Source organism: Salmo salar, chromosome 02 (assembly GCF_965601325.2).
Source record: "Salmo salar chromosome 02, fSalSal1, whole genome shotgun sequence".
Classification (NCBI taxonomy): Eukaryota; Metazoa; Chordata; class Actinopteri; order Salmoniformes; family Salmonidae; genus Salmo; species Salmo salar.
The window spans coordinates 24,251,099-24,276,295 of record NC_138292.1 but is presented as its reverse complement, the minus strand read 5'-3'; the positions used below and the strand labels follow the sequence as shown (position 1 = coordinate 24,276,295).

At 44.0% G+C, this 25,197-nt stretch overlaps 2 protein-coding genes and 1 pseudogene across 7 annotated transcripts; 2 read left to right on the top strand and 1 right to left on the bottom strand.

Annotated features, from left to right (window-relative positions):
- Positions 1–121: 121 nt before the first annotated feature.
- Positions 122–5,742, top strand: LOC106578661 (toll-like receptor 13; annotated as a pseudogene).
- A 284-nt stretch (positions 5,743–6,026) lies between these two features.
- LOC106578743 (uncharacterized) lies at positions 6,027–11,044 on the bottom strand. Its single transcript, XM_014157881.3, has 4 exons — positions 10,851–11,044; positions 9,090–10,532; positions 8,663–8,814; positions 6,027–8,385 (listed from the first exon to the last, which is right to left on the bottom strand). The coding sequence occupies exons 2-4, from the start codon at positions 10,519–10,521 to the stop codon at positions 7,696–7,698; spliced, it is 2,274 nt and encodes a 757-aa protein (XP_014013356.2). The 5' UTR covers positions 10,522–10,532; positions 10,851–11,044; the 3' UTR covers positions 6,027–7,695.
- On the top strand, positions 11,008–15,622 carry LOC106578751 (platelet-activating factor acetylhydrolase IB subunit alpha1). Of its 6 annotated transcripts, none has more exons than XM_014157889.3 (7): positions 11,674–11,696; positions 11,909–12,002; positions 12,397–12,489; positions 12,657–12,746; positions 12,941–13,057; positions 13,280–13,402; positions 14,179–15,622. In XM_014157889.3, exons 1-7 carry the CDS (start codon positions 11,689–11,691, stop codon positions 14,437–14,439), a joined length of 786 nt encoding a protein of 261 aa, XP_014013364.1. In that variant the 5' UTR covers positions 11,674–11,688; the 3' UTR covers positions 14,440–15,622. The 6 variants fall into 6 exon arrangements, with proteins under 6 accessions (XP_014013401.1, XP_014013364.1, XP_014013410.1 ...); XM_014157935.3 differs by having other exon boundaries at positions 11,675–11,696; positions 11,909–11,938; XM_014157926.3 differs by lacking the exons at positions 11,674–11,696; positions 11,909–12,002 and adding an exon at positions 11,008–11,034.
- The last annotated feature ends 9,575 nt before the right edge of the window (positions 15,623–25,197 follow it).

The following is a 25,197-nucleotide window of genomic DNA, read 5'->3' as shown; positions in this document are numbered from 1 at the left end:
CCATGACTCCATGTCCGTTGTCCCTTTCCTTCCTCTTTCTGTACAACCAAAGAGAGGCAGTCATTAAACAGGGATTAAGAGACAAGCTTTCATAATGTAGCAGAAAGGACATGATACAGGCATGTTACAGCCCCCAGAACTGAGGTGAGGCTGGACTCGAGGCTTTTAATTAAAGATCAAATGGGACTTGAGATATGATTTTGCTTTATTTGAATGTGATTTGTAAAATAACTCTTGAAACGTGTTTGATAACCCATTATAAAATTATGTTATGATGGATTATGATAGGTAAATGAAAGATGTAGAATTTGCTATGGATTATGATGAGTGAAATGAAATTGAACAACTCATTTGTCAGATTAGGAAAATTGCTGCATGCAGCAGTACAAAAGTCAATGCTTTGATTTCTCACAGTGGTTGAGGGTCTTTCTATAAACTAGAGTACAAGCTGTTTAATTAGCCTACATTTTGATATTTTCCCACATCATCAGGAAGAACATTTCTGAATGATAGTCAAGTGACGAGCAACTGTTGCGATAGCGCATGCAGTGTTCACAAGTTACAGTGCCTTCGGAAAGTATACTGACCCCTTGACTTTTTCCACATTTTGTTAGGTTACAGACTTATTCTAAAATTGTTTAATACTTTTTTCCTCAATCTATACACAATTCCCCATAATGATGAAGCAAAAACAGGTTTAGAAATGTTTAGAAGTATTCAGACCCTTTACTCAGTACTTTGTTGAAGCACCTTTGGCAGCAATTACAGTCTCCAGTCTTCCTGGGTATGACACTACAAGCTTGGCACACCTGTATTTGGGGAGTTTCTCCCATTCTTCTCTGCAGATCCTCCCAAGCTCTGTCAGGTTGGATGGGGAGCGTTGCTGCTCGGCTATTTTCAGGTCTCTCCAGAGATGTTCGATCAGGTTTAAGTCTGGCTGGACATTGAGACTTGTCCCGAAGCCACTCCTGCGTTGTCTTGGCTGTGTGCTTAAGGCCGTTGTCCTGTTGGAAGGTGACCCTTCACCCCAGTCTGAGGTCCCGAGAGCTCTGGAGCAGGTTTTCATCAAGGATCATGATTATGCCACCACCATGCTTCACCGTAGGGATGGTGCCAGGTTTCCTCCAATCTTGGTTTCATCAGACTAGAGAATCTTGTTTCTCATGGTCTGAGAGTCTTTACTGTAGGTGCCTTTTTGCAAACTCCAAGCAGGCTGTCATATGTCTTATTGAGGAGTGGCTTCCGTCTGGCCACTACCATAAAGGCCTGATTGGTGGAGTGCTGCAGAGATGGTTGTCCTTCTGGAAGATTCTCCCATCTCCACAGAGGAACTCTGGAGCTCTGTCAGAGTGACCATCGGGATTTTGGTCAACTCCGTGACCAAGGCCCTTCTCCCCCGATTGCTCAGTTTTGCGGGGCGGTCAGCTCTAGGAACAGTTGGTGATTCCAAACATCTTCCATTTAAGAATGATGGAGGCCTCTGTATTCTTGGGGAACTTCAATAAACATTTAAATAAATAAGTATTTAGACCCCTTGACTAAAGTGTACCAACATTTTTTTGTACCCTTCCCCAGATCTGTGCCTCGACACAATCCTGTCTTGGCACTCTACGGACAATTCCTTCGACCTCGTGGCTTGGTTTTTGCTCTGACATGCACTATCAATTGTGGGACCTTATATAAAACAGGTGTGTGCCTTTCCAAATCATATCCAATCAATAGAATTTATCACAGGTGGACTCCAATCAAGTTGTAGAAACATCTCAAGGATGATCAATAGAAACAGGATGCACCTGAGCTCAATTCCAAGTCTCATAGCAAATGGTCTGAATACTTACGTAAATAAGGTATGTTTATTATTTGTAATATATTAGCAACATTTCAAAAAACCTGTTTTCGCTTTGTCATGGGGTATTGCTGAGGATTTAAAAATTTTATTTAATCATTTTTACAATAACTCTAACGTAACAAAATGTGGGAAAAAGTCAAGGGGTCTAAATACTTTCCGAAGGCACTGTATGTCCAGAATATTTATTTTTATTTAATTTAACTAGGCAAGTCAGTTAAGAACAAATTCTTTTATACAATGACGGCCTACCAAAAGGCCTCCTGCAGGGACGGGGGCTGGGATATATATATATATATATATATATATATATACTGCTCAAAAAAATAAAGGGATCACTAAAATAACACATCCTAGATCTGAATGAATGAAATAATCTTATTGAATACTTTTTTCTTTACATAGTTGAATGTGCTGACAACAAAACAACATAAAGATAATCAATGGAAATCCAATTTATCAACCCATGGAGGTCTGGATTTGGAGTCACACTCAATATTAAAGTGGAAAACCACACTACAGGCTGATCCAACTTTGATGTAATGTCCTTAAAACAAGTCAAAATGAGGCTCAGTAGTGTGTGTGGCCTCCACGTGCCTGTATGACCTCCCTACAACACCTGGGCATGCTCCTGATGAGGTGGCGGATGGTCTCCTGAGGGATCTCCTCCCAGACCTGGACTAAAGCATCCGCCAACTCCTGGACAGTCTGTGGTGCAACGTGGCGTTGGTGGATGGAGCGAGACATGATGTCCCAGATGTGCTCAATTGGATTCAGGTCTGGGGAACGGGCGGGCCAGTCCATAGCATCAATGCCTTCCTCTTGCAGGAACTGCTGACACACTCCAGCCACATGAGGTCTAGCATTGTTTGCATTAGGAGGAACCCAGGGCCAACCGCACCAGCATATGGTCTCACAAGGGGTCTGAGGATCTCATCTTGGTACCTAATGGCAGTCAGGCTACCTCTGGCATGCACATGGAGGGCTGTGCGGCCCCCCAAAGAAATGCCACCCCACACCATGACTGACCCACCACCAAACCGGTCATGCTGGAGGATGTTGCAGGCAGCAGAACGTTCTCCACGGCGTCTCCAGACTCTGTCACGTCTGTCACATGTGCTCAGTGTGAACCTGCTTCATCTGTGAAGAGCACAGGGCACCAGTAGCGAATTTGCCAATCTTGGTGTTCTCTGGCAAATGCCAAACGTCCTGCACGGTGTTGGGCTGTAAGCACAACCCCCACCTGTGGACTTCGGGCCCTCATACCACCCTCATGGAGTCTGTTTCTGACCGTTTGAGCAGACACATGCACATTTGTGGCCTGCTGGAGGTCATTTTGCAGGGCTCTGGCAGTGCTCTTCCTGCTCCTCCTTGCACAAAGGCGGAGGTAGCGGTCCTGCTGCTGGGCTGTTGCCCTCCTACGGCCTCCTCCACATCTCCTGATGTACTGGCCTGTCTCCTGGTAGTGCCTCCATGCTCTGGACACTACGCTGACAGACACAGCAAACCTTCTTGCCATAGCTCACATTGATGTGCCATCCTGGATGAGCTGCACTACCTGAGCCACTTGTGTGGGTTGTAGACTCCGTCTCATGCTACCACTAGAGTGAAAGCACCGCCAGCATTCAAAAGTGACCAAAACATCAGCCAGGAAGCATAGGAACTGAGAAGTGGTCTGTGGTCACCACCTGCCGAACCACTCCTTTATTGGGGGTGTCTTGCTAATTGCCTATAATTTCCAACTGTTGTCTATTCCATTTGCACAACAGCATGTGACATTTATTGTCAATCAGTGTTGCTTCCTTAGTGGACAGTTTGATTTCACAGAAGTGCGATTGACTTGGAGTTACATTGTGTTGTTTAAGTGTTCCCTTTATTTTTTTGAGCAGTATATGTGTATATATATATATATATATATATATATATATATATATATATATATATATATATATATATATGAAGAGATTGAGATAAAACTGTCCAGTTTGAGTGTTTGTTAGTCAAGGGGTCCTGCAACAGACAGAACCTCTCTTTCCCAAATCTGACAGATCTGAGCTACCGTTACAATCGCATACTCATTGTCAACTCTTTTGCTTTCCACCACACACCAAATGTGAAGACCCTACAACTCAACATAATCGCCCATATTGACCATAAGGCTTTCAGTGGACTGCCTAATCTTGTCACACTGCGTCTGGACAACAACCTCCTGACCGATCTGTACAAGGATAGCTTTGAAGATCTGCAGAGCCTGGAAATACTTAACCTACGTAACAATCAGATAGCTGCTATTTTCAACAAGACTTTCCATTCACTCAAACACCTGCACATTTTGGATCTTGGAGGGAACAAAATCACTCATTTTAAAGAGTTAGCCTTGTGGGGCTCGATAACCTGGCCAATTTTTACCTCGATGGAAACAATCTCAAACAGATTGACAGCTCCAAGTTTAAACCATTCCACGCCACACTTGAAGTTCTTGATCTACATGGGAATCAGGTTAGCTTCTCCTCTAAACGTACCAACTCTCCTTTTGTGAATCTAACAAAACTTCGCAACCTCAAACTAGATGCGCAGATGCCCCACGGCCTCAACGTGCTGCCTTATGCCTTTTTCCGTGGTCTCAACTCCGTCCAATCGCTCTACCTCACCGACAATCACATCTTCAGCTTCGCAGCAGACACTTTTGACGATCTGACCAACTTCACTTTCCTCTCCTTGGACAACTCCTGTGCCGGGGTGATGCAGCTGCAGCCAGGCGTCTTCAAAAACCTGCGGAAATTGAGCAAGCTCAGTGCAAGGAACATGGGCATCCAGTCCTTCTCAAAGGAGGTTTTTGGGAATCTGACAGAGCTGCAGATCTTGCTTCTCCACAAAAACATAATGCAATCCTTAGATGTGAATGTGCTGGAGGCTCTCCCTAAACTGCGCTACCTGGACCTGTGCAACATTCCTCTTAGTTGCACCTGCCTCAACAGTGACCTGCAGAACTGGACTTTGACTAACCAGAGTCCAGTTTGTAGACTGTATAGTAAGACTGTGCCAAGATAAAAAACGCCAAAAAAGCTTCCACAACTTTGACACCAATGTTTGCTACCTGGACCTGGGAGAGTACCTTTTAGCTACCACAACCACTGTGATTTTACTGCTGACTATAGTCCCGCTTCTCTACAACAAGCTGTATTGGAAACTGAAGTATAGCTATTATGTGTTCCGCTCCTGGTTCGGCCAACACTGGCGCAGGCTGAGGGAGAAAGAGGAGCGCTGCAAATACGATGCTTTCATCTCCTATAACTCGGCGGACGAGCCCTGGGTACTAGACCAGCTGCTTCCCAACCTGGAGGGCAACGGAGCCTCTTTCAGGCTGTGCCTGCACCACCGTGAATTTGAGCTGGGCCGCAACATCGTGGACAACATCGTCTCCGCCGTGTACAGCAGCCGCAAGACCATCTGCATGGTTAGTAGGCACTTCCTGTGCAGCGAGTGGTGTTCCCTGGAGCTCCAGCTGGCCAGCTACAGGCTCTTCCATGAGCTCCGGGATGGGCTCCTGCTCATCTTCCTGGAACCCATCCCTGAAAGACAGCTGTCGGCTTACCACCGTATGAGAAAGGTCATGGTGAAGAAGACCTACCTTCAGTGGCCGGGGTCAGACTGCATGGACCTGGTCAAGGCTCAGGAACTGTTTTGGAACTATCTGAGGAGGGCGCTGAGGAGTGGGAGCAGCAGGTTTGAAGAGGAGGATGTGGGGAGGGAGGAATACTTCAATCAGCCACCAACAGATGATGATAACTATTACTTAATGCCTTCAGGAAAGGGTTATAGGACACACTTTGCCCTAGCAGCAGTCTGATTCCTGGATACAAAACAAAGGTCAATGTAGTAAAAGTACAGAAATTATGCACACACACAGACACATACAAAGACAGAGAGAGGAACTGAATCTCTTGTAAATGTGCCCTCCGTGCCATGATTTCTACTTGCTTGAAATCTAGCATTGTCTATGCTTTGATTGAGAGCTATAATAAGCTTAATTCATTTGGGGGGGGGGGGGGGGGGGGGGGCTTTTGTAATAAAAACAAATTTAATCCTGTTCTCTACTAAATAATATTGTAATACTGTTTGTACATTTAAAAGATGAAAAGGAAAATGGAAAAAAGATGACCAGACATACCCTGACAAATCATGTTGCAAAGTTAATTTTAATACTCTTTAAGTATACATCTTGTTGGTAAATATCACTGTCTCAAATCAGCAATACATCGACAGATGAGACCTATTACTTAATGACTTAAGGAAAGGGTTAGAGGACACGCTTTTCCCTGGCAGCAGCCTGTTTCCAGGACATTAAACAAAGTTCAATGTAGTAAAAGTACTGAAATTATGCACACCCACACACATAGAAACAGAGAGAGGAACTGAATCTCTTGTAAATGTGCCCTCCGTGTCATGACTCTGTCCGGTACCCTCTGTATATAGCCTCGCTATTGTTATTTTACTGCTGCTCTTTAATTATTTGTTACTTTTATTTTTAAGGGCTTTGTTGGTTAAGGGCTTGTAAATAAACATTTCACAGTAAGGTTAAAGGACACGCTTTGCCCTGGCAGCAGCCTGTTTCCAGGACATTAAACAAAGTTCAATGTAGTAAAAGTACTGAAATGATGCACACCTGTTGTATTCGGCGCATGTGAGAAATAACATTTTATTTGATGTTCTACTTTCTTGAAATCCAGCATTGTTTATGCTTTGATTGACTGCTATAAGCTAAAGCCATCATTTGTTTGCTTTTGTAATTTGCTCTCATGGAAAAAACGAACTCAATCCTGTTGTGATCAGTACTTAATAATATTGTAATACTGTATGTGCATTTAAAAGATGCAAAATGGAAATAAGATGATCAGACGTACCTTGACAAATCATGTTGCAAAGTGAATTTAAATATTGTATAAGTATACTTCTTGTTGTAAAATATCACTGTCTCAATCAGTAGTACACAAACTAAAACAAGTAAATTAATGATCTATTATTAGATTTTAATATAAGATACAGTGTGTGACTATGTACAGTATTTTACTCACAGGTTCATTTTATTCAGTCCATCTTACAGGGGGAGAATTGTATACTCCTCGTGTCCTCGCTCCTTCTCAAAACCAATTGGAGAAAAAGGTCAGAGGGGAGGGACCTCTGGCTTTCTCATCCAATGGGTTTTGAGAAGGAGACGAGGCGAGGAATATGCAATTGGGATCTACCCATGGACAGCAGACAATCCTCTGCATAATGCATTCGTGCTGATTCATGTCTTTGATAATCTGTGCTAAAGCATTCTGCTTGTCAAAAATAATGAAGTATAGTTTAAGTAGGCCCATTGGCCCCCAAAAAAAACAAGGGCCACATTCTTGGATATTTTGTACTGCCATAGTTGACAACATACTGCATAAGTTCCGCAATGCATTTTCTCTTACAGTGTTTCTGTATGTTTTTGCATGCACATGTTTCAATTAGAAGTATTCATGCAATAAAAAAATACATTTTGCTGCTGTTACCTTTCTACAGCATAATTGTGTTTTTACTGTCCAGGCTGTAAGTAGTTTTAGAGAATGTGAAATGTATGAAAGAACACATTTTAAAAATAGTAATGTTTTCTCACACATTTAACTTATATTTGTAAATATACAAACAACATTTCCTGGATGGCACTTTGTCTTCCTGCCCATCATATGATGGTATTCAATAACAATAAATAAATAAATCAAGTCAGTTGTAATTGTAAACAATTAGACTTGATGGTATGCATTTGGAAAATATTCAACAACATAGCATTGTGCTTATGCATGTCTCTACTACACAAAGGATCAGTACAGTCTCATCCGGGGGAAAGACCAGCATTCAGGGCTGGGGAAAGCAGGTAGGGACCCAGGGGGCATAGGAGGGGACAGGCCACTCTCCAGCATGTGGGAGGGGGGATAGTAGGCCATGTCAGGAAGGTGGGACCTGGAGATTACAGGGCTGGTTGGGGGGCGGCGGTTGAAGCGATAGAAAGGGTGGAGCTGATGACTGTCTAGTGGATAGTGGGTAAGAGCAGAAAAGGATGAGGAAGAACCACCAAAATGGCTTCTTTCAATGTCGTATGGATCTTGCTGCTGTGGCAAGTGTCTGTCTCTGTGTCCCTCTGGTGGCCCTGTGGGATACTGTAGGAAACACTGCATACTCTTCTCATGATAGAAAGGCCCACTGATCCGCTCTCTCACTGTTTCTGTCTGGTTTAGAAAACTCAAATCTGGGTCATCCCTCCAGTTCTCAAAGTGATCCACCCTGGTTGACTCTCTCATGCTTCCCCTGTCGAATACGTCATCCCAGGACTGACGCAGACCGGATTGAGCTGCCCAAGGTGAGGCAGGAGGGGGGGCAAAGACGTGGTGGCGAGAGGGGGAACCAGAGGGCTGGAGGTCCATGAGGAAGTGCGAGGAGGAAGCGGGCCTAAGTAGTTCTCCGATCAGTTCCCCAACCTGCTCCACACTGGGGTTGGGGTTCCATGCAGCAGCCTAAAGAGAAGCAAGTGTGGCAGCAATTGGTTTGTTATCATACAGTATATCTAAGTATTGCAAAGAAGACTGTCATTTAGAACATTCTGTGACAATTTCACTAACAAAATGTACTGTAGCATTATAGTAGCACGTTCTACTGCAAATTTGTTTAGGAAATCCTATCTCAATAAACCTACAATTACCAATTATATATTAGACGTAAATTCACAATTTTTATTTACTATTACGCTATATGGCTGATGATGACTGATAGTTCAATGTCTTATGCTCGTACCGTGTCCAGGCTGTTTTGCGACCCAATGAGGGGCTGAGGGGTCATTCTGTTGGGGCATAGCTGCTTCCTCCTCCTCTTGCTGGGGGCTGACCTCTGGGAGTCCAGGCACGGATGTTCCACCATGCTGTCTTCAAAACCACCATCCAATGGAGCTGTGATAGGAAGACATAGTTGGCAAATCATTCAACTACACTACACCACTGAAGATATTTTCGAAGTCCCCACTTTGGTGTACAATAGTATCGATATCCAAATGCAGTTAGGCTACAATAAAACATTTGACAAATAATACAGATAGGCCAACATTACAATCAATATGATCTGATTAGTTACAGTATGATTATATGATCAAGAGTACAGAGGATTCCATTTCTTATTGCGGTCCTCAACCCAACACTCACAACCGCAAGCACATTATATACCGTACCTGCAGGCCAGCCTCCATATGCATCCACGCCGGCCAGGATTGTGCTCTGCCCCAGGCCGGCCCTGGTTGTGGTGGGTCCTGTACTGAAGCTGAGACGTCGCTGCACGTTGAGTAGGTTCTCCTGCAGCTGGAGCCCGTGCCTCTCCCGTAGGGCCTGCAGCAGCACCTCCCTACTTTCCGCCACCAGGTGTCTCCTGTGGAGCAGTGGCAGCTGCAGAGACCTGCACAGACGCGCAGCTACCACACTGACAGGGTTGGTGACAGTTTGCTGCATCTGATTGTCTGAGCTCTCACTGCTTCCACCTCTTGCTGGGAAGGAAGACACTGTGATGTTTGGACTGGGCCTGAATGGCTGTGTGTGTGGGAGAATAGGTCCATGGTTTTTGGGGGTCTGCTCCAAGGTAAGGACAACAGGCTTAACCTCAGCCCTTGTGTCAGGTGGTCTCTTATTTTCATTCTTTCCACTGGGTGACAACAGTGTTTCACAGACTACAGGCCTGGGCCCCTTGCTCTTGTTTCGTACCACACGTGAGGGACTCTCTGTGGATAATAGGGTAACTATGCCGCCCTCTGATGATGTCAGACCGCTGTGATGTGTCTGTCCTGGTGTGATACCAGACTCCTGGCTGTTAGAGTGACTGGCTACATTCTTCTCCAGAGAAACCTGAATAGATGTGAATTTTCTTCTGAAATCCTCTTGTGTATCCCCATGAGAACACTTAAAAAGTCTGCTTTCTGAATTAGACCTATACTCATAACGCTTGTTGGCCTTAGTACTACTCTTTGCTACTACTCTTTCTACTCTCCCTTTATCTGGATCCTCCTCAACATTGTCAGGAACAGCAACTTCACCCACATCTGAATCAGGCCCAGGAGAGGAGAAAGGAAGAGAAGATGAGGGTGGAAGGGGAGGAAGAGTAGCAGTGGTTTTGCCTCGCCCCCCGCGCTGCCCAAGCTTCTCCAACTTCCTCTGCTCACTCAGCAGGCGCTCGATGTCGATGGACTTCACCTCATGGTTGAACAGGCCATGGTGGCCGATGAGACGGTTGTTTGTGATGTTTGTGATGCTGGGCTCTTGCCCAGCGGGGAAGACGCGGGCTAATGGGGCATCTCTCCGTGGAGGAGGGCGAGAGCTACTTTGGCAGCAACCATGACAGTGGTCTTTCTCTTTGCTGCTTTGGTGCTGGTGGGATCTGCTAATAGATCCTCCTCTGCTTACCTGGCTCCTCTCCTTGCGTGTTTTCAGTCGTTTAGTCTTGTTCGTCTGGCTGTTTTGTGCTTCTGTGTTCTTGGTATGGCTTGAAGAGCAGCAGTGTGGAGTGGATCTGTTGGTTGGGCTACAGGTTTTATCTGTAGACTTGAAGTGCTTGCTAAAAACATGCAGGACATTCTGCTTCTCTGTTAAGGCTCTGCCATGTAGATGGCTCATCATGAGGTGGAATGCTAGGGGCACAAAAGAGACTCAATAATTAAAAAAAAAATCTAAATGGCTGTTGGGTCACATGCAGAAGTATTATTTGAAACAGAACACTTTTGATCATTAACACAAATTAATGAAACCTGGAACATTTGCTAACGTTGTCAGAAAAAGAACTCCATCTAGCAAACCTAGTAGCTAGATCTGGCCAACATTATCAAGCTAGCAAGACAAAACAGTTCACAATAACAAAAAGTGCTCAATCAGCACACATGAGCAAAATAATGTTGTTGATTAGCTAGCTAGCTTACGTTAGCTAACGTTAGTAAACTGCAGTCACTCACCAGCAATTTTTGTTCTGGATAAATTAGGCACACGTGCAGGAAATCAAGGCGAAATTTAATAAAGACAAGAAAGATACCCTGATACAGTATTGCATGTACCAGTGATATTATGTAACGTAAGCTAGCAAGACACAGAAAACGTGTAATCTACAATTTCGCAAACTATCCAAAAATGGAAGTTGGGGTAAACATTCTAGTTTTGAAAATGTTTGGTTGCCCAGCAACGTTCCGTACGAGCCGCCAATATCACATCGGAAAGGTGATGTGCTATCAATGTAGCTGCGCGTGTTTGCGTAGGGTATATTCAACAATATCACCAAACTGAGTAAAACTGCACATTTCATTTGCATCATTTCCTCATCATGTGGCAAATGCAGTTTTAGCTGGCTGGTGCGAACTAACTGTAATATACAGAGTAACGTAATAGATAACTAAACTTTCCTAAACAATTTTTCAATTTACGTCAAGTTCAATGAAACAACCGTAGACCTTTGTGAAATTGGCGAGACGTAAAACGAACATAACTTGATTAATGACATGACGCGGGAGAGTTCGGCAATAATCGCAGTCTTTTGTAAAGTTATACGTTTGAATGAAGAAACTGAGAAGCTCTTGTGGTATGTAAGTTAGTTGGTCCCGTGTACCTCAGTTGGTAACGCATGGCGCTTACAACGCCAAGGTTGTTGGTTCGATTCCCGGGGGGGGGGGGGGGTATGAAAATTTAAGCAATCTATTGCTCTGGATAACAGCGTCTGCTAAATGACTAAAATGTAAAATTTGCGCAACGGCGGCGCGCCTTTCCCTAATGAACAAACACCGGACGATTCCAAAGCTAGAAATGAGGAGGTAGGTTATATTTATCCGCAACTATAATTCCCTTTGGCAGTCACTTTGATAGCCTTTAATATAGTGAAAATAGGTGTTTTATGAAAGTATTCCTACACATTACTACTTGTATACATATCACTAGACTGGGGAAAAAACAATATTTTATTTAAGTTGCTCACCTATGAGTGGTCAATGGTACATCCTATAGTGACTTGAAATTTTACTTTCAGGAACTATCAGGCAGCCGAACCACAATTACGGTATTGTAAAACAATAATACCTGTTAGCTGTTCAGCAACCTCACCTATTAATCTGAAAAAGTCTGTACGTTGATGCACCACATTGCTAATGCATCATTGGTTCGTAGCACTTTATGCTAATCTTATGATTAGCTAGCTAGCTACTGTATAGCTAGCTGACTATTCCTGTAGCCTGGCTTGACATATGACTAACGAATCCTCGTGTTTTTGGTGTATTTGTGTTAAAGTATTAGTTACTGCAATCGTTATTATTATTAGGCCCCATAATATGTGCCAGTGCACGCCCATTTGTGAATAGGGTTACACATTTCACTTGGAATTGTTTTGCACTACTCTACTGTAGTGACCCAGCTAGCTACCCGTGGTTAGTTGCTTTTTGATTCACACACAGTAAGCATCCAACCATCTGCTCTAATCTACCAAGCCTTGATTTTCACTTTGTTTCTTTCTGACACTAGACAGACAAAGTGATGAGCTCAGGAGACTCCAACCCCGCCGCCACACCCACACCTTGTGTGGACATCCAGGGAGATGGCCGATGGATGTCTTTGGTGTGTATCCTGCTGCCATTTCAGAATAACAGTAGCATATATTGTCAATTTCCTCTCGTGTCCTGATTCAGAGGGGTTGGGTTAAATGCGGAAGACACATTTCGGTTGAATGCTTTCAGTTGTGCAACTGACTAGGTATCCCCTTTCCTCTCTCCTTCTGCCTACAGCATAACCACTTTGTGTCTAACAGCAAGGACAAGGAACCAGATGTCCTGTTTGTAGGAGACTCTCTTGTCCAGCTCTTGCACCAGTTTGAGGTAATCTCTCTATCCTGACAGCTGTAATGGGACTGCAAACATTGGTATCATTTGTTGGTTGGAACTTTAGCCAACATAATTTGCCACATTTGAAAATGTTCTGATTACAAGTCTTGTCATTTCAGAAGAAGACATGCTAGCTACTAAGTTATGCAAGTTGACATACTGGTATTGTGTTCATTTGTTTTTGTCAGGTGTGGCGAGAGCTGTTCTCCCCTCTCCACGCTCTCAACTTTGGGGTGGGTGGTGACGAAACACAGCATGTCTTGTGGAGATTGAGCAATGGAGAGTTGGCCCACATCAGCCCAAAGGTATGTATACACAAAGACAACATGTTAGTACATTACATTAGAGTTGATCATACACTACTCATTGTTCAGATTTAAACCCTAATGTCTGCACAGACCCATGGTCCCAAGCTTGTTCTCGGGCCAAAAAGCACTTTCAGAATCAATCATTGAAAATGCTTTTAAATCAAGTGGTATGAATGAAACTGCCCACCAAGCTGATGTTTGTGCCTCTGCCTCCACCAGGTTGTGGTGCTGTGGGTGGGCACCCATAATCACGGTCACACTGCAGAACAGATCTGTGGAGGCATTATGGCCATAGTCCAACTCATCAAGGACAAGCTGCCGAAGGCTTACACTCTTGTACTGGTGGGTTTTTCTTCGTCTTTTCTACCACGTGACTTAAACCATTGTAATGGGAAAGGTTTGATTAATAATTTTCCTGTATTTGATTTACTGTTACTAAGTACTGATGTTCCTTCCTTTGACCTGTTTAACTGCCAGAATCAAATGTCTGCCAGTGTTGAATGTTATGGTTAAAGTTTGCTGAAAGACTTTGCAGAGGACACACTGATAATGTATCTGTGACACTGTGATTCTGTAGCAGCTGATGTTGTGACTTCCTACAAGCCTCTCGGGCTGTTGTTTACTCAACACTCGGTGCAGTGGGATTAATATATAAGTTCCCTCTCAGAGAAGCCCGTTAGACATTTCTCTTGGCTTCTGCTCTGGAGATGTTCTCCCTGAATTCTTGTAATAAACTGAAATAATTTAAATTAATGTGATTGACTGCTCTCCCTTTTATTCACCTGGAAAATCCCCTTTACAACCATTAACCTTCATGATAACCCAAACCTAAATGATGAACTGCATGCTTTATGGACTCCATTATCATTGCAAACTATATTGGCACGTTTGTCCTTTCTAGCATGACAACAATGTGACTATCATGCACAGGAGGTTGGTGGGACCTTAATTGGGGAGAATGGGCTCGTGGTAATGGCTGAAGCTGAATCAGTTGAATGGTATCAAACACATGGTTTTCAGGTGTTTGATGCCATTCCATTTGCTCCATTCCGAACGTTATTATGAACCGTTCTCCCCTCAGCAGCCTCCTGTGCTATCATGTATGTTTCCAACCACAGGGAGTGCTGCCCAGGGGTAAGATGCCCAACCCCCTGCGGGAGAGGAACGCCCAGGTCAACAAGCTGGTCAAGGAGGCCGTGTCCTCTCTCCCCCACGCCTCTCTCCTCAACGTGGACCCTGGCTTTGTGCACTCGGACGGCAGCATCTCCCACCAGGACCTGTATGACTTCCTCCACCTCACCCCTCAGGGCTACCAGGCTGTGTGCCAGCCGCTACACGCCCACCTCAAGGGCCTGCTGGAGAAACAGGCTGAAAACTGAAGACCAACAGATGGAGAACTGATGGCCAATGACCCAATGACCCACTCACTACATCAGAGGTAAAAACCCTGGTCCTGGAGAGCCACAAGAGTACAGGCTTTTAGCACATTCACTGCTTTTAGAACACTTTTTAGTATTTTAGTACAGACTTTTGTTCCAACCCATGATTCAAATAATGATCTAGTCATGATTAGTTGAATAACATTGAATGTTTTGAATGCTGGGCTGGAAGAAAAGCCTGAACTTAAAAGGCTTTCCAGAACCAGGGTTGGTAACCACTGCACTACTCTATTCTATGGGACCATACTGTAACTTACCACCAAAATGGCTGCGTAGAGGACCGCTAAGCACTAATGGGATCAAATATCTGTGTTAGTAGTCAGATTGGACCACTTATCACCATTTGAGATTTGATTGAGCTGTTTTGAGAGAGTGTCCTTCTCTTCAGTTTCATTCTGTATTATGGATATGATGCACCAATATGTCAGGATCTGTCTTTTCTGGCTGATAGATACTTTATAAGAGCTTCCCCACAGAAAGGTTAGGATAATCTGAAAAGCCACCATACTAAAAGTTTGTTTTGTTTCCTCTCAAAATATCAACATTTCCTGTCTTTTTCTCCTCACTTTGAAAACATCTACAGTCCTATTGATCTGATTGGTTACTAATAATATCATTTAAAATCCCTCAAATGGTGTCCCATATGTGTTTAGACACAGAGACCATTTAAGGTGATGATGCAAGAAGGCATCACTTGGCCAGTCGGCTCCACTGTTAAAGCATTACTTGTTTCCGGTATCTGTTTACCACCGTTGCTTTTTGTTACTTGTGAAGATTTAGGCTGAATATGTCTTATTTTGGCTGTAGAAATATGGAGAATGAAGGGGAAGGTTATGGTGTATTTGGAGTGAACGATGAGGGCATTTCAAAGTAGCGCTGAGACTGGTGGGTATTTGGCTTGGATATGATACTGAGTCAGTGTGTATGGATGTGGTGTACCTAGCTTATACTTGTCTTGCACTCTTTATTCAAAGGCAGTCACCCCACGAGACCCAAGACTCCCTTTGACTGTTTGTATATACCACATATATAGTCCTAACTGCCTCTATCTTGAATGTTGATTGTGGAAAAACTGAATATGTGATGTCAAAATGCAATGCATTAAAACCGATGAAAGCTTGGACATTGCTTCTTTGTTTGCAGCTTCCAACCACTGAAGTGTGTCTGCATGACGGCTCTGCAAAGAAACGTTTTTAAACCAAAATTATAACATCATTGACCTTTAGCTGTATCTTGTCAAAATATCCAGTGTGTGTGTTCCAGTGTGTGTTTGATTGCTTAATGTACTCAAACTAATGGGTGCAGCGAGAGTACACATGGAACACAATGGCGAGATTTATTGTATTGGGATGACCAAACAGTTTTATACCTGCATGTGATGTTGTGAGCACATCCAAGATACTGTACCTGTATGTGTTGAGTTATGCCTGAGCAGAGAACCACAAGAGAGCTGTCTAGTGACACACAGTGCTGTGATGAGACGTTGGACCCACTCTTTTGTATGGTTAGTTGGCAGTGTCAGTTGTCGAGAAGTGTTTGTTTACTAGTTCCACCTTACAGCTTCTAACATGCCCGAAAATGGAAGCTCAAGAGACCAAGTGTAAATATCTGTTTTTAAGTTGGTCTTCAGAGATATCATCGACATGGGGATGAATGATCCAGCCAATCCAGCATAGCGGTGTGGAGCCCAATACCATGACTGATTAATGGAATCCAGCAAGCATCAAACCATTATGCCGTGAAAGAATGTTCATGTCCTGTGATAGTCGATGTGAGATTTGACTCTGTGCAAACAGAACTTCTCTAACCCTTTCACATAAACTGTCATTTATTTTGCTCTAATCTTTTGAATGACGATCTGGGCAGCATATTGACCTATCAGATCAATGACGCTTTTAATTCCTCATTGTTTTGATCATTGTCATGAAAGCTGGTGGTTCCTTTTAACATGAGTCTTCAATATTCCCAGGTAAGAAGTTTTAGGTTGTAGTTATTATAGGAGTTATAGGACTATTTCTCTCTATACGATTTGTATTTCATATACATTTGACTATTGGATGTTCTTATAGGCACTTTAGTATTGCCAGTGTAACAGTATAGCTTCTGTCCCTCTCCTCGCTCCAACCTGGGCTTGAACCAGGAACACATCGACAACAGCCACCCTCGAAGCTGCGTTACTCATGCAGAGCAAGGGGAACAACCACTCCCAAGTCTCAGAGCGAGTGACGTTTGAAATGCTATTAGCGCTAACTAGCTAGCCATTTCACATCGCTTACACCAGCCTAATCTTGGGAGTTGACAGTTTTGAAGCGTACCCCACAGTCCAGCTGCTGCTCTGCAACTGAGTCTGCCGGAGACAGGATCAAGGTCACCGTGTTGCCCCCACAGCCGGGTTCTCAGAGGAATGCACCTTCTCAGTACTGAAGCTCAGCACACCTGGAGAAGAGTGGAAAGATGGGTCTTTAGCATCCAGTGGTCAACAATCCTGGTCCTGGAACACAACCGGCTGTACCCACTTTTGTTCGTCTTCCAGCTAAACAGTTGCTGATTAAGAAATACATTAGTTGAATTCACAGTTTTAGTTGTTTTTGAAGTGATATTATCACAGTCAAATATGAACTTGAGGTCACTAGTCTTTAACATGCAATATTATGGGGCCATTTGTTAGAGTCTACCTGGTAAATACAATGTCATTTCTTAGGTAATGATATAATACAAATACAATATAATACAAATACAATAAACAGGTACTCAATCAAAAAAAGTTTCACAAACTATCTAGTCTAAAATTATATCCAGTTTAGTACAAGTTGTAATGACTAAATTCACATTTTGCTTTCAATGTCTCTATTTTACACTCACTTCTCCATCTTTTGGACTATCACAGGGGGTTTAACTCAATATTAAGAAGGTTTGGTTATGATTTCCATGGGATAATTTCACTTTAACCTACCTCTTCCACAAAAGTGTACAGTAGACAGGGTAGACAGGGAAGAGGTAAGGTGGCAGGGGATGTTTATGAGGGGGAACACAGAAGGAGAAGGAAGTGTGCGACATTAAAAAGGGCACTTACACCAACAAAAGGAATGTACACTAATATCAGGCATGGGAAATGTTCAGATTTTGTGTAATCATATGACACTTGTTACATGAACAGGCAGCACATTTAGGCTCTGAATAGAGCTTAGTACAATATCCCAGTGTTCAACTCAGCTCTAATGGTGTGATGGTGTTATCAGATGGTGCCTGTTCTCTCCCTCAGGGCTTTATGTTGATTAAAATGACCTCTTACCCTCAACCTGAGAGCTTTGTAATACAGCATGTGGGTACTTATGATGGTTTCATAGAATAGCTGAGTGTCTTCGCATGACCAGTTTGTTCCTCTATTCATGCTCCATGGTTGGACAGTTATATAACATCAGGCAGTGGTCTATGGCACTATCTCAGTGCAAGAGGTGTCATTAAAGTCCCTGGTTCGAATCCAGGCTGTATCACATCCGGCCGTGATTGGAAGTCCCATAGGGCGGTGCACAATTGGCCCAGCATCGTCCGGTTTTGGCCGGGTAGCCCGTCATTGTAAATAAGAATTTGTTCTTAACTGATTTGCCTGGTTAAATAAAGGTTAAAAAAAATACATTTAAAAAATACCTTTTCCTCCACTGTTCATCAATCAAACCTGATCTGGCATAGACACACATAGATGTGCTCAGGTGTTCCCTGATAGGGACCTGTCACTAATTTTCAATTTATTTTCACCTTTATTTAACAAGGTAGGCTAGTTGAGAACAAGTTCTCATTTGCAACTGCGACCTGGCCAAGATAAAGCAAAGCAGTTCGACACATAAAACAACACAGAGTTACACATGGAATAAACAAACATACAATAAATAATACAGTGGAAACATCTATATACAGCATGTGCAAATGAGGTAGGATAAGAGAGATAAGGCAATAAATAGGCCATGGTGGCAAAGTAATTACAATATAGCAATTAAACACTGGAATGGTAGGATGTGCAGAAGATGAATGTGCAAGTTGAGATACTGGGGTGCAAAGGAACAAGATAAATAAATACAGTATGGGGATGAGGTAGATTGGATGGGCTATTTACAGATGAGCTATGTACATGTGCAGTGATCTGTGAGCTGCTCTGACAGCTGGTGCTTAAAGCTAGTGAGGGAGGTAAGAATCTCCAGCTTCAGAGATTTTTGCAGTTCGTTCCAGTCATTGGCAGCAGAGAACTGGAAGGAGAGGCGGCCAAAGAAAGAATTGGCTTTGGGGGTGACCAGTGAGATATACCTGCTGGAGCGCGTGCTACAGGTGGGTGCTGCTATGGTGACCAGTCAGCTGAGATAAGGCGGGGCTTTACCTAGCAGAGACTTGTAGATGACCTGGAGCCAGTGGGTTTGGCGACGAGTATGAAGCGAGGGCCAGCCAACGAGATCATACAGGTCGCAGTGGTGGGTAGTATATGGAGCTTTGGTGACAAAACGGATGGTACTGTGATAGACTGCATCCAATTTGTTGAGTAGAGTGTTGGAGGCTATTTTGTAAATGACATCGCCGAAGTCGAGGATCGGTAGGATGGTCAGTTTTACCAGGGTATGTTTGGCAGCATGAGTGAAGGATGCTTTGTTGTGAAATAGGAAGCCGATTCTAGATTTAATTTTGGATTGGAGATGTTTAATGTGAGTCTGGAAGGAGAGTTTACAGTCTAACCAGACACCTAGGTATTTGTGGTTGTCCACATATTCTAAGTCAGAACCATCCAGAGTAGTGATGCTGGACGGGCGGGCAGGTGCGGGCAGCGATTGGTTGAAGAGCATGCATTTAGTTTTACATGCATTTAACAGCAGTTGGAGGCCACGGAAGGAGAGTTGTATGGCATTGAAGCTCATCTGGAGGTTAGGTAACACAGTATCCAACAAAGGGCCAGAGGTATACAGAATGGTGTCGTCTGCGTAGAGGTGGATCAAAGAATCACCAGCAGCAAGAGTGACATCATTGATGTATACAGAGAAGAGAGTCAGCCCGAGAATTGAACCCTGTGGCACCCCCATAGAGACTGCCAGAGGTCCGGACAACAGGCCCTCCGATTTGACATAGTGAACTCTATCGGAGAAGTAGTTGGTGAACCAAGCAAGGCAATCATTTGAGAAACCAAGGCTGTTGAGTCTGCCAATAAGAATGTTGTGATTGACGGAGTCGAAAGCCTTAGCCAGGTCGATGAATACGGCTGCACAGTAATGTCTCTTATTGATGGCGGTTATGATATTGTTTAGGACCTAGAGCGTGGCTGAGGTGCACCCATAACCAGCTCTGAAACCAGATTGCATAGCAGAGAAGGTACGGTGAGATTCGAAATGGTCGGTAATCTGTTTGTCAAAGACCATAGAAAGGCAGGGTAGAATAGATATAGGTATGTAGCAGTTTGGTTCTAGAGTGTCTCCCCCTTTGAAGAGGGGGATGACCGTGGCAGCTTTCCAATCTATGGGAATCTCAGCCGATACGAAAGAGAGGTTGAACAGGCTAGTAATAGGGGTTGCAATAATTTAGGCAGATAATTTTAGAAAGAGAGGGTCCAGATTGTCTAGCCCGGCTGATTTGTATGGGTTCAGATTTTGCGGCTCTTTCAGAACATCAGCTATCTGGGTTTGGGTGAAGGAGAAGTGGGGGATGTTTGGGCGAGTTGCTGCGGAGAGCGCAGGGCTGTTGACCGGGGTAGGGGTAGCCAGGTGGAAAGCATGGCCAGCCGTAGAAAAATGCTTATTGAATTTCTCAATTATAGTGGATTTATTGGTGGAGACAGTGTTTTCTAGCCTCAGGGAGGTGGGCAGCTGGGAGGAGGTGCTCTTATTCTCCATGGACTTTACAGTGTCCCAGAACTTTTTTGAGTTTGTACTACAGGATGTAAATTTCTGTTTGAAAAAGCTAGCCTTAGCTTTCCTAACTGCCTGTGTATATTGGTTCCTAACTTCCCTAAAAAGTTGCATATCACGGGGGCTATTCGATGCTAATGCAGAACGCCACAGGATGTTTTTGCGCTGGTCAAGGACAAACAGGTCTGGAGTGAACCAAGGGCTATATCTATTCCTAGTTCTACATTTTTTGAATGGGTTATGCTTATTTAAGATGGTGGGGAAGGCACTTTTAAAGAATAACCAGGGATCCCCTACTGACGGGATGAGGTCAATGTCATTCCAGGATACCCCGGCCAGGTCAATTAGAAAGGCCTGCTCGCAGAAGTGTTTTAGGGAGCGTTTGACAGTGATGAGGGGTGGTCGTTTGACCGCAGACCCATTACGGATGCAAGCAACGAGGCAGTGATCGCCGAGATCTTGTTTGAAAACAGCAGAGGTGTATTTGGAGGGTGAGTTAGTTAGGATGATATCTATGAGGGTGCCCGTGTTTACGGATTTGGGGTTGTACCTGGTAGGTTCAATGATAATTTATGTGAGATTGAGGGCATCAAGCTTAGATTGTAGGATGGCCGGGGGGTGTTAAGCATGTCCCAGTTTAGGTCACCTAGCAGCACGAGCTCAGAAGATAGATGGGGGGCAATCAATTCACATATGGTGTCCAGGGCACAGCTGGGGGCAGAGGGTGGTCTATAGCAAGTGGCAACGGTGAGAGACTTGTTTCTGGAAAGGTGAATTTTTAGAAGTAGAAGCTCGAATTGTTTTGGTACAGACCGGATAGTAAGACAGAACTCTGCAGGCTATCTCTGCAGTAGATTGCAACACTGGGATAATTAGGGATGTGATAATATCACTTAAAAATTACTAAAAACGGTGAATTAAGCTAATGTCTGTCTTAATCAGCAACTGTTTAGCTGGAAAAGGAACAAAAGTGGGTATACCCTGTTGTGTTCCAGGACCAAGATTGGTGACCACTGGATGCTATAGACCCTTCTTTCCACTCTTCTCCAGGTGTGCTGAGCTCCAGCACTGTGGAGATGCATTCCTCTGAGAACCCGGGCTGTGGGGGCAGCATGGTGACCCTGACGCTGTCTTCGGCGACGCAGCTGCAGAGTGGGGGCTGTAGGTGGCGCTCAGATCCTGACCTGGTCGGGGCGCCAGCAGGCCGTGTTCCTGATCCATAACGGCAGGGCCTCGGTGGACACCTGTCTCGGGACACTGACCTCCATCACGGTGGTCTACTCGGGGTCTATGTGGTCCAGAGCACCAGCCCTCAGCTCACAGCCACCTCCACCCTCACTGTGATAGGTGAATCAGAGACATCAGCTCACTATTAGATTAGTTAGATTAGATAAGTAATATCCTGAAGGCCCTGTGGGTCTATACTGTAACTACTGTTAAGATAGCCTAGCTTCCACCATGACTTGAAGTGTAATACAACAATTCTGCCTGTCTGATATGACATAGACATACAGGTTTCGTTTGAGTGTGGACCTGTGGGTGTCCTTGTCTCTGTTTGTACTTCATCTACACCATCATCTACATCAAGCTGTTTGAATTGAGTATGGTTGTTTGAAGGTCAGCCATATTCAAATGGCTTGTATTGGTAGAATTCCACCATTGCTATAGACACGTTTTAATTGAAACTGGTTGTCTTTATCCTTTTCCAGAATTGTGTTCCCTCTGGTTTATGTTAATTGTTCTCACTCACTCACTCACTCACTCACTCACTCACTCACTCACTCACTCACTCACTCACTCACTCACTCACTCACTCACTCACTCACTCACTCACTCACTCACTCACTCACTCACTCACTCACTCACTCAGAGAGCCTGTTTCTGCTGTTAGACTGGTGGCCAAAAACACAGGCAACTTAGTGGAGTTCAATGGAACTGCTGAGCCTCTACATCTCAATATTAGCTGTGAGTATGTCAAGCTTTGACTGACTCTTTAAAGTGATTTGGGAGTGACACAATAACATGGCTACAATCATATGGCCAATGATGCATGATTTATCATGATCAATTGATTTTGCTCAAAAACACATAGGCTCCCTGTCACGTCTGCTCCCACCTGGACTCACTCATCACCTGTTTTTACCTCCCCTATATTTGTCAGTTCCCCAGCTCTGTTCCCCACTTCTGTGTTGATTGTATTTTGTTTGTGTTACCTGTTTGCTGATGCTGTTCCTGTCTCGTTCCTTGTCCGTTATTTATTAAATGTTTTATTCCCCGTACCTGCTTCGTCTCTCCAGCGTCATTCCATGTGACACTCCCTGAATATCCCTTCAAGCGTCTGGTTCCTCTCTACCACCAGGCCCCATTGGGTATCTACTACATTTCCATAGTAGATACACTATATATACAAAAGTATGTGGACACCCATTCAAATTAGTGGATTCGGCTATTTCAGCCGCACTCATTGCTGACAGGTGTTTTAAATCGAGCACACAGCCATGAAATCTCCATAGACAAACATTGGCAGTATAATGGCCTTACTGAAGTGCTCAGTGACTTTCAACGTGGCACCGTCATAGGATGCCACTTTTCCAACAAAGTCAGTTGGTCAGTTGTCCTGCTAGAGCTGCCCCGGTCAACTGTAAGGGCTGTTATTGTGAATTGGAAACGTCCAGGAGCAACAATGGCTCAGTTGCGTAGTGGTACTGTAGGCCACACAAGAATGGGACCGCCGGGTGCGGAAGCTCGTAGTGCTAAAATATAATCTGTCCTCGGTTGCAACACTCACTCAATTTAAAGGGGTTGGGTTAAATGCGGAAAACACATTTCAGTTGAAGGCATTCAGTTGTACAACTGACTAGGTACCCATTTTCCCTATCCCTTCATCTGCTGTGGTGTAAAAGTCAATGCATCACACTTTGTGTGTAAAGGTGACTTTGTGTGTGTCGAGGTGTGTTACTCTCTCTCAGGTGGGTTGTGGGTTCTAGTCCCAGATACAATACAACAAATCTGTTGTGTTTGACACCAGTGTTGCAACCCTGTTCATCTCTCCTGACCATGATGGTATTTGACCTTAGAAGAGTTACAGCTGGACCATGTAGATACAGTAAACAGTGACTAGAGTGATGTGTGTGGAGGTAGAACCTGTGGTTAGTTGGTTTGTATAATAATGGGTAAACAGAGAGACAGACAGATTCATGTCTCTATTAAATCCCAGTCAATATCACTGAGTGTGAAGCAGTCCATGACCAAACATGCAATAATAAAGGGACAGCAAAAAGCTTTGATGTAGATGGCATATAAACTCTTAGACAAAAGGGTTCCCAAAGGGTTCTTTGCTAAGTGTCACGTGTGCTCTCTCTCTCTTTTCGGCCACTCGGTCACCAGGCTGCTTGTTATGGTGCACAATTGACACCATCGTTACACGCACCTGCGCATCATCACTCACCTGGACTCTATCACTTCCTTGATTACCTGCCCTTTATAGGTCACTCATTTTGGCTCCGTCATTGTTTCTGTTTCCTGTCTGTGCGTTGTTTGTGTATCTTGTTTTGTATTGTTTAATTTATTTATTAAAACACTAACTCCTTGAACTTGCTTTCCGACTCTCAGTGCACATCATTACACTAAGGAAGGTTCTGTCCAAGAACTGTTTTCATCTGAAGAACCCATTTTTGGTTATTGTTTATTTAATTTGCTAGTCCCACGAAGTACTGTACAAACCAGATGGGATGGCGTATCGCTGCAGAATGCTGTGGGCCTTGAATACTAAATAAATCACAGACAGTGTCAACAGAAATGCACCCCCACACCATCACACCTCTTTCTCCATGCTTCACGGTGGGAACCACACATGCAGAGATCATCCTTTCACCTACAGTCGTGGCCAAAAGTTTTGAGAACGACACGAATATTAATATTCACAAAGTCTGCTGCCTGAGTTTGTATGATGGCAATTTGCATGTACTCCAGAATGTTATGAAGAGTGATCAGATGAATTGCAATTAATTGCAAAGTCCATCTTTGCTATGCAAAGGAACTGAATTCCCCAAAAACATTTCCACTGCATTTCAGCCCTGCCACAAAAGGACCAGCTGACATCATGTCAGTGATTCTCTCGTTAACACAGGTGTGAGTGTTGACGAGGACAAGGCTGGAGATCACTTTGTCATACTGATTGAGTTCGAATAACAGACTGGAAGCTTCAAAAGGAGGGTGGTGCTTGGAATCATTGTTCTTCCTCTGTCAACCATGGTTACCTGCAAGGAAACACGTGCCGTCATCATTACTTTGCACAAAAAGGACTTAACAGGCAAGGAGTAAGATTGCACCTAAATCAACCATTTATCGGATCATCAAGAACTTCAAGGAGAGCGGTTCAATTGTTGTGAAGAAGGCTTTAGGGTGCCCAAGAAAGTCCAGCAAGCGCCAGGGCCATCTCCTAAAGTTGATTCAGCTGCGGGATCGGGGCACCACCAGTACAGAGCTTGCTCAGGAATGGCAGCAGGCAGGTGTGAGTGCATCTGCACGCACAGTGAGGCAAAGACTTTTGGAGGATGGCCTGGTGTCAAGAAGGGGAGCAAAGAAGCCACTTCTCTCCAGGAAAAACATCAGGGACAGACTGATATTCTGCAAAAGGTACAGGGATTGGACTGCTGAAGACTGGGGTAAAGTCATTTTCTCTGATGAATCCCCTTTCTGATCATTTGGGGCATCTGGAAAAAAGCTTGTCCGGAGAAGACAAGGTGAGCGCTACCGTCAGTCCTGTGTCATGCCAACAGTAAAGCATCCTGAGACCATTCATGTGTGGGGTTGCTTC

Excerpts from the sequence above, each read along its gene's own strand:
- LOC106578743 (XM_014157881.3), bottom strand. The coding sequence starts at position 10,521 with ATGATGAGCCATCTACATGGCAGAGCCTTAACAGAGAAGCAGAATGTC. Across the intron at positions 8,815-9,089 it reads ATATGGAGGCTGGCCTGCAG|CTCCATTGGATGGTGGTTTT; the intron begins GTACGGTATATA and ends TTCCTATCACAG. Across the intron at positions 8,386-8,662 it reads CGCAAAACAGCCTGGACACG|GCTGCTGCATGGAACCCCAA; the intron begins GTACGAGCATAA and ends GCTTCTCTTTAG.
- LOC106578751 (XM_014157889.3), top strand. Across the intron at positions 12,003-12,396 it reads CTATTAATCTGAAAAAGTCT|ACAGACAAAGTGATGAGCTC; the intron begins GTACGTTGATGC and ends TTCTGACACTAG. Across the intron at positions 12,490-12,656 it reads ATGGCCGATGGATGTCTTTG|CATAACCACTTTGTGTCTAA; the intron begins GTGTGTATCCTG and ends TTCTGCCTACAG.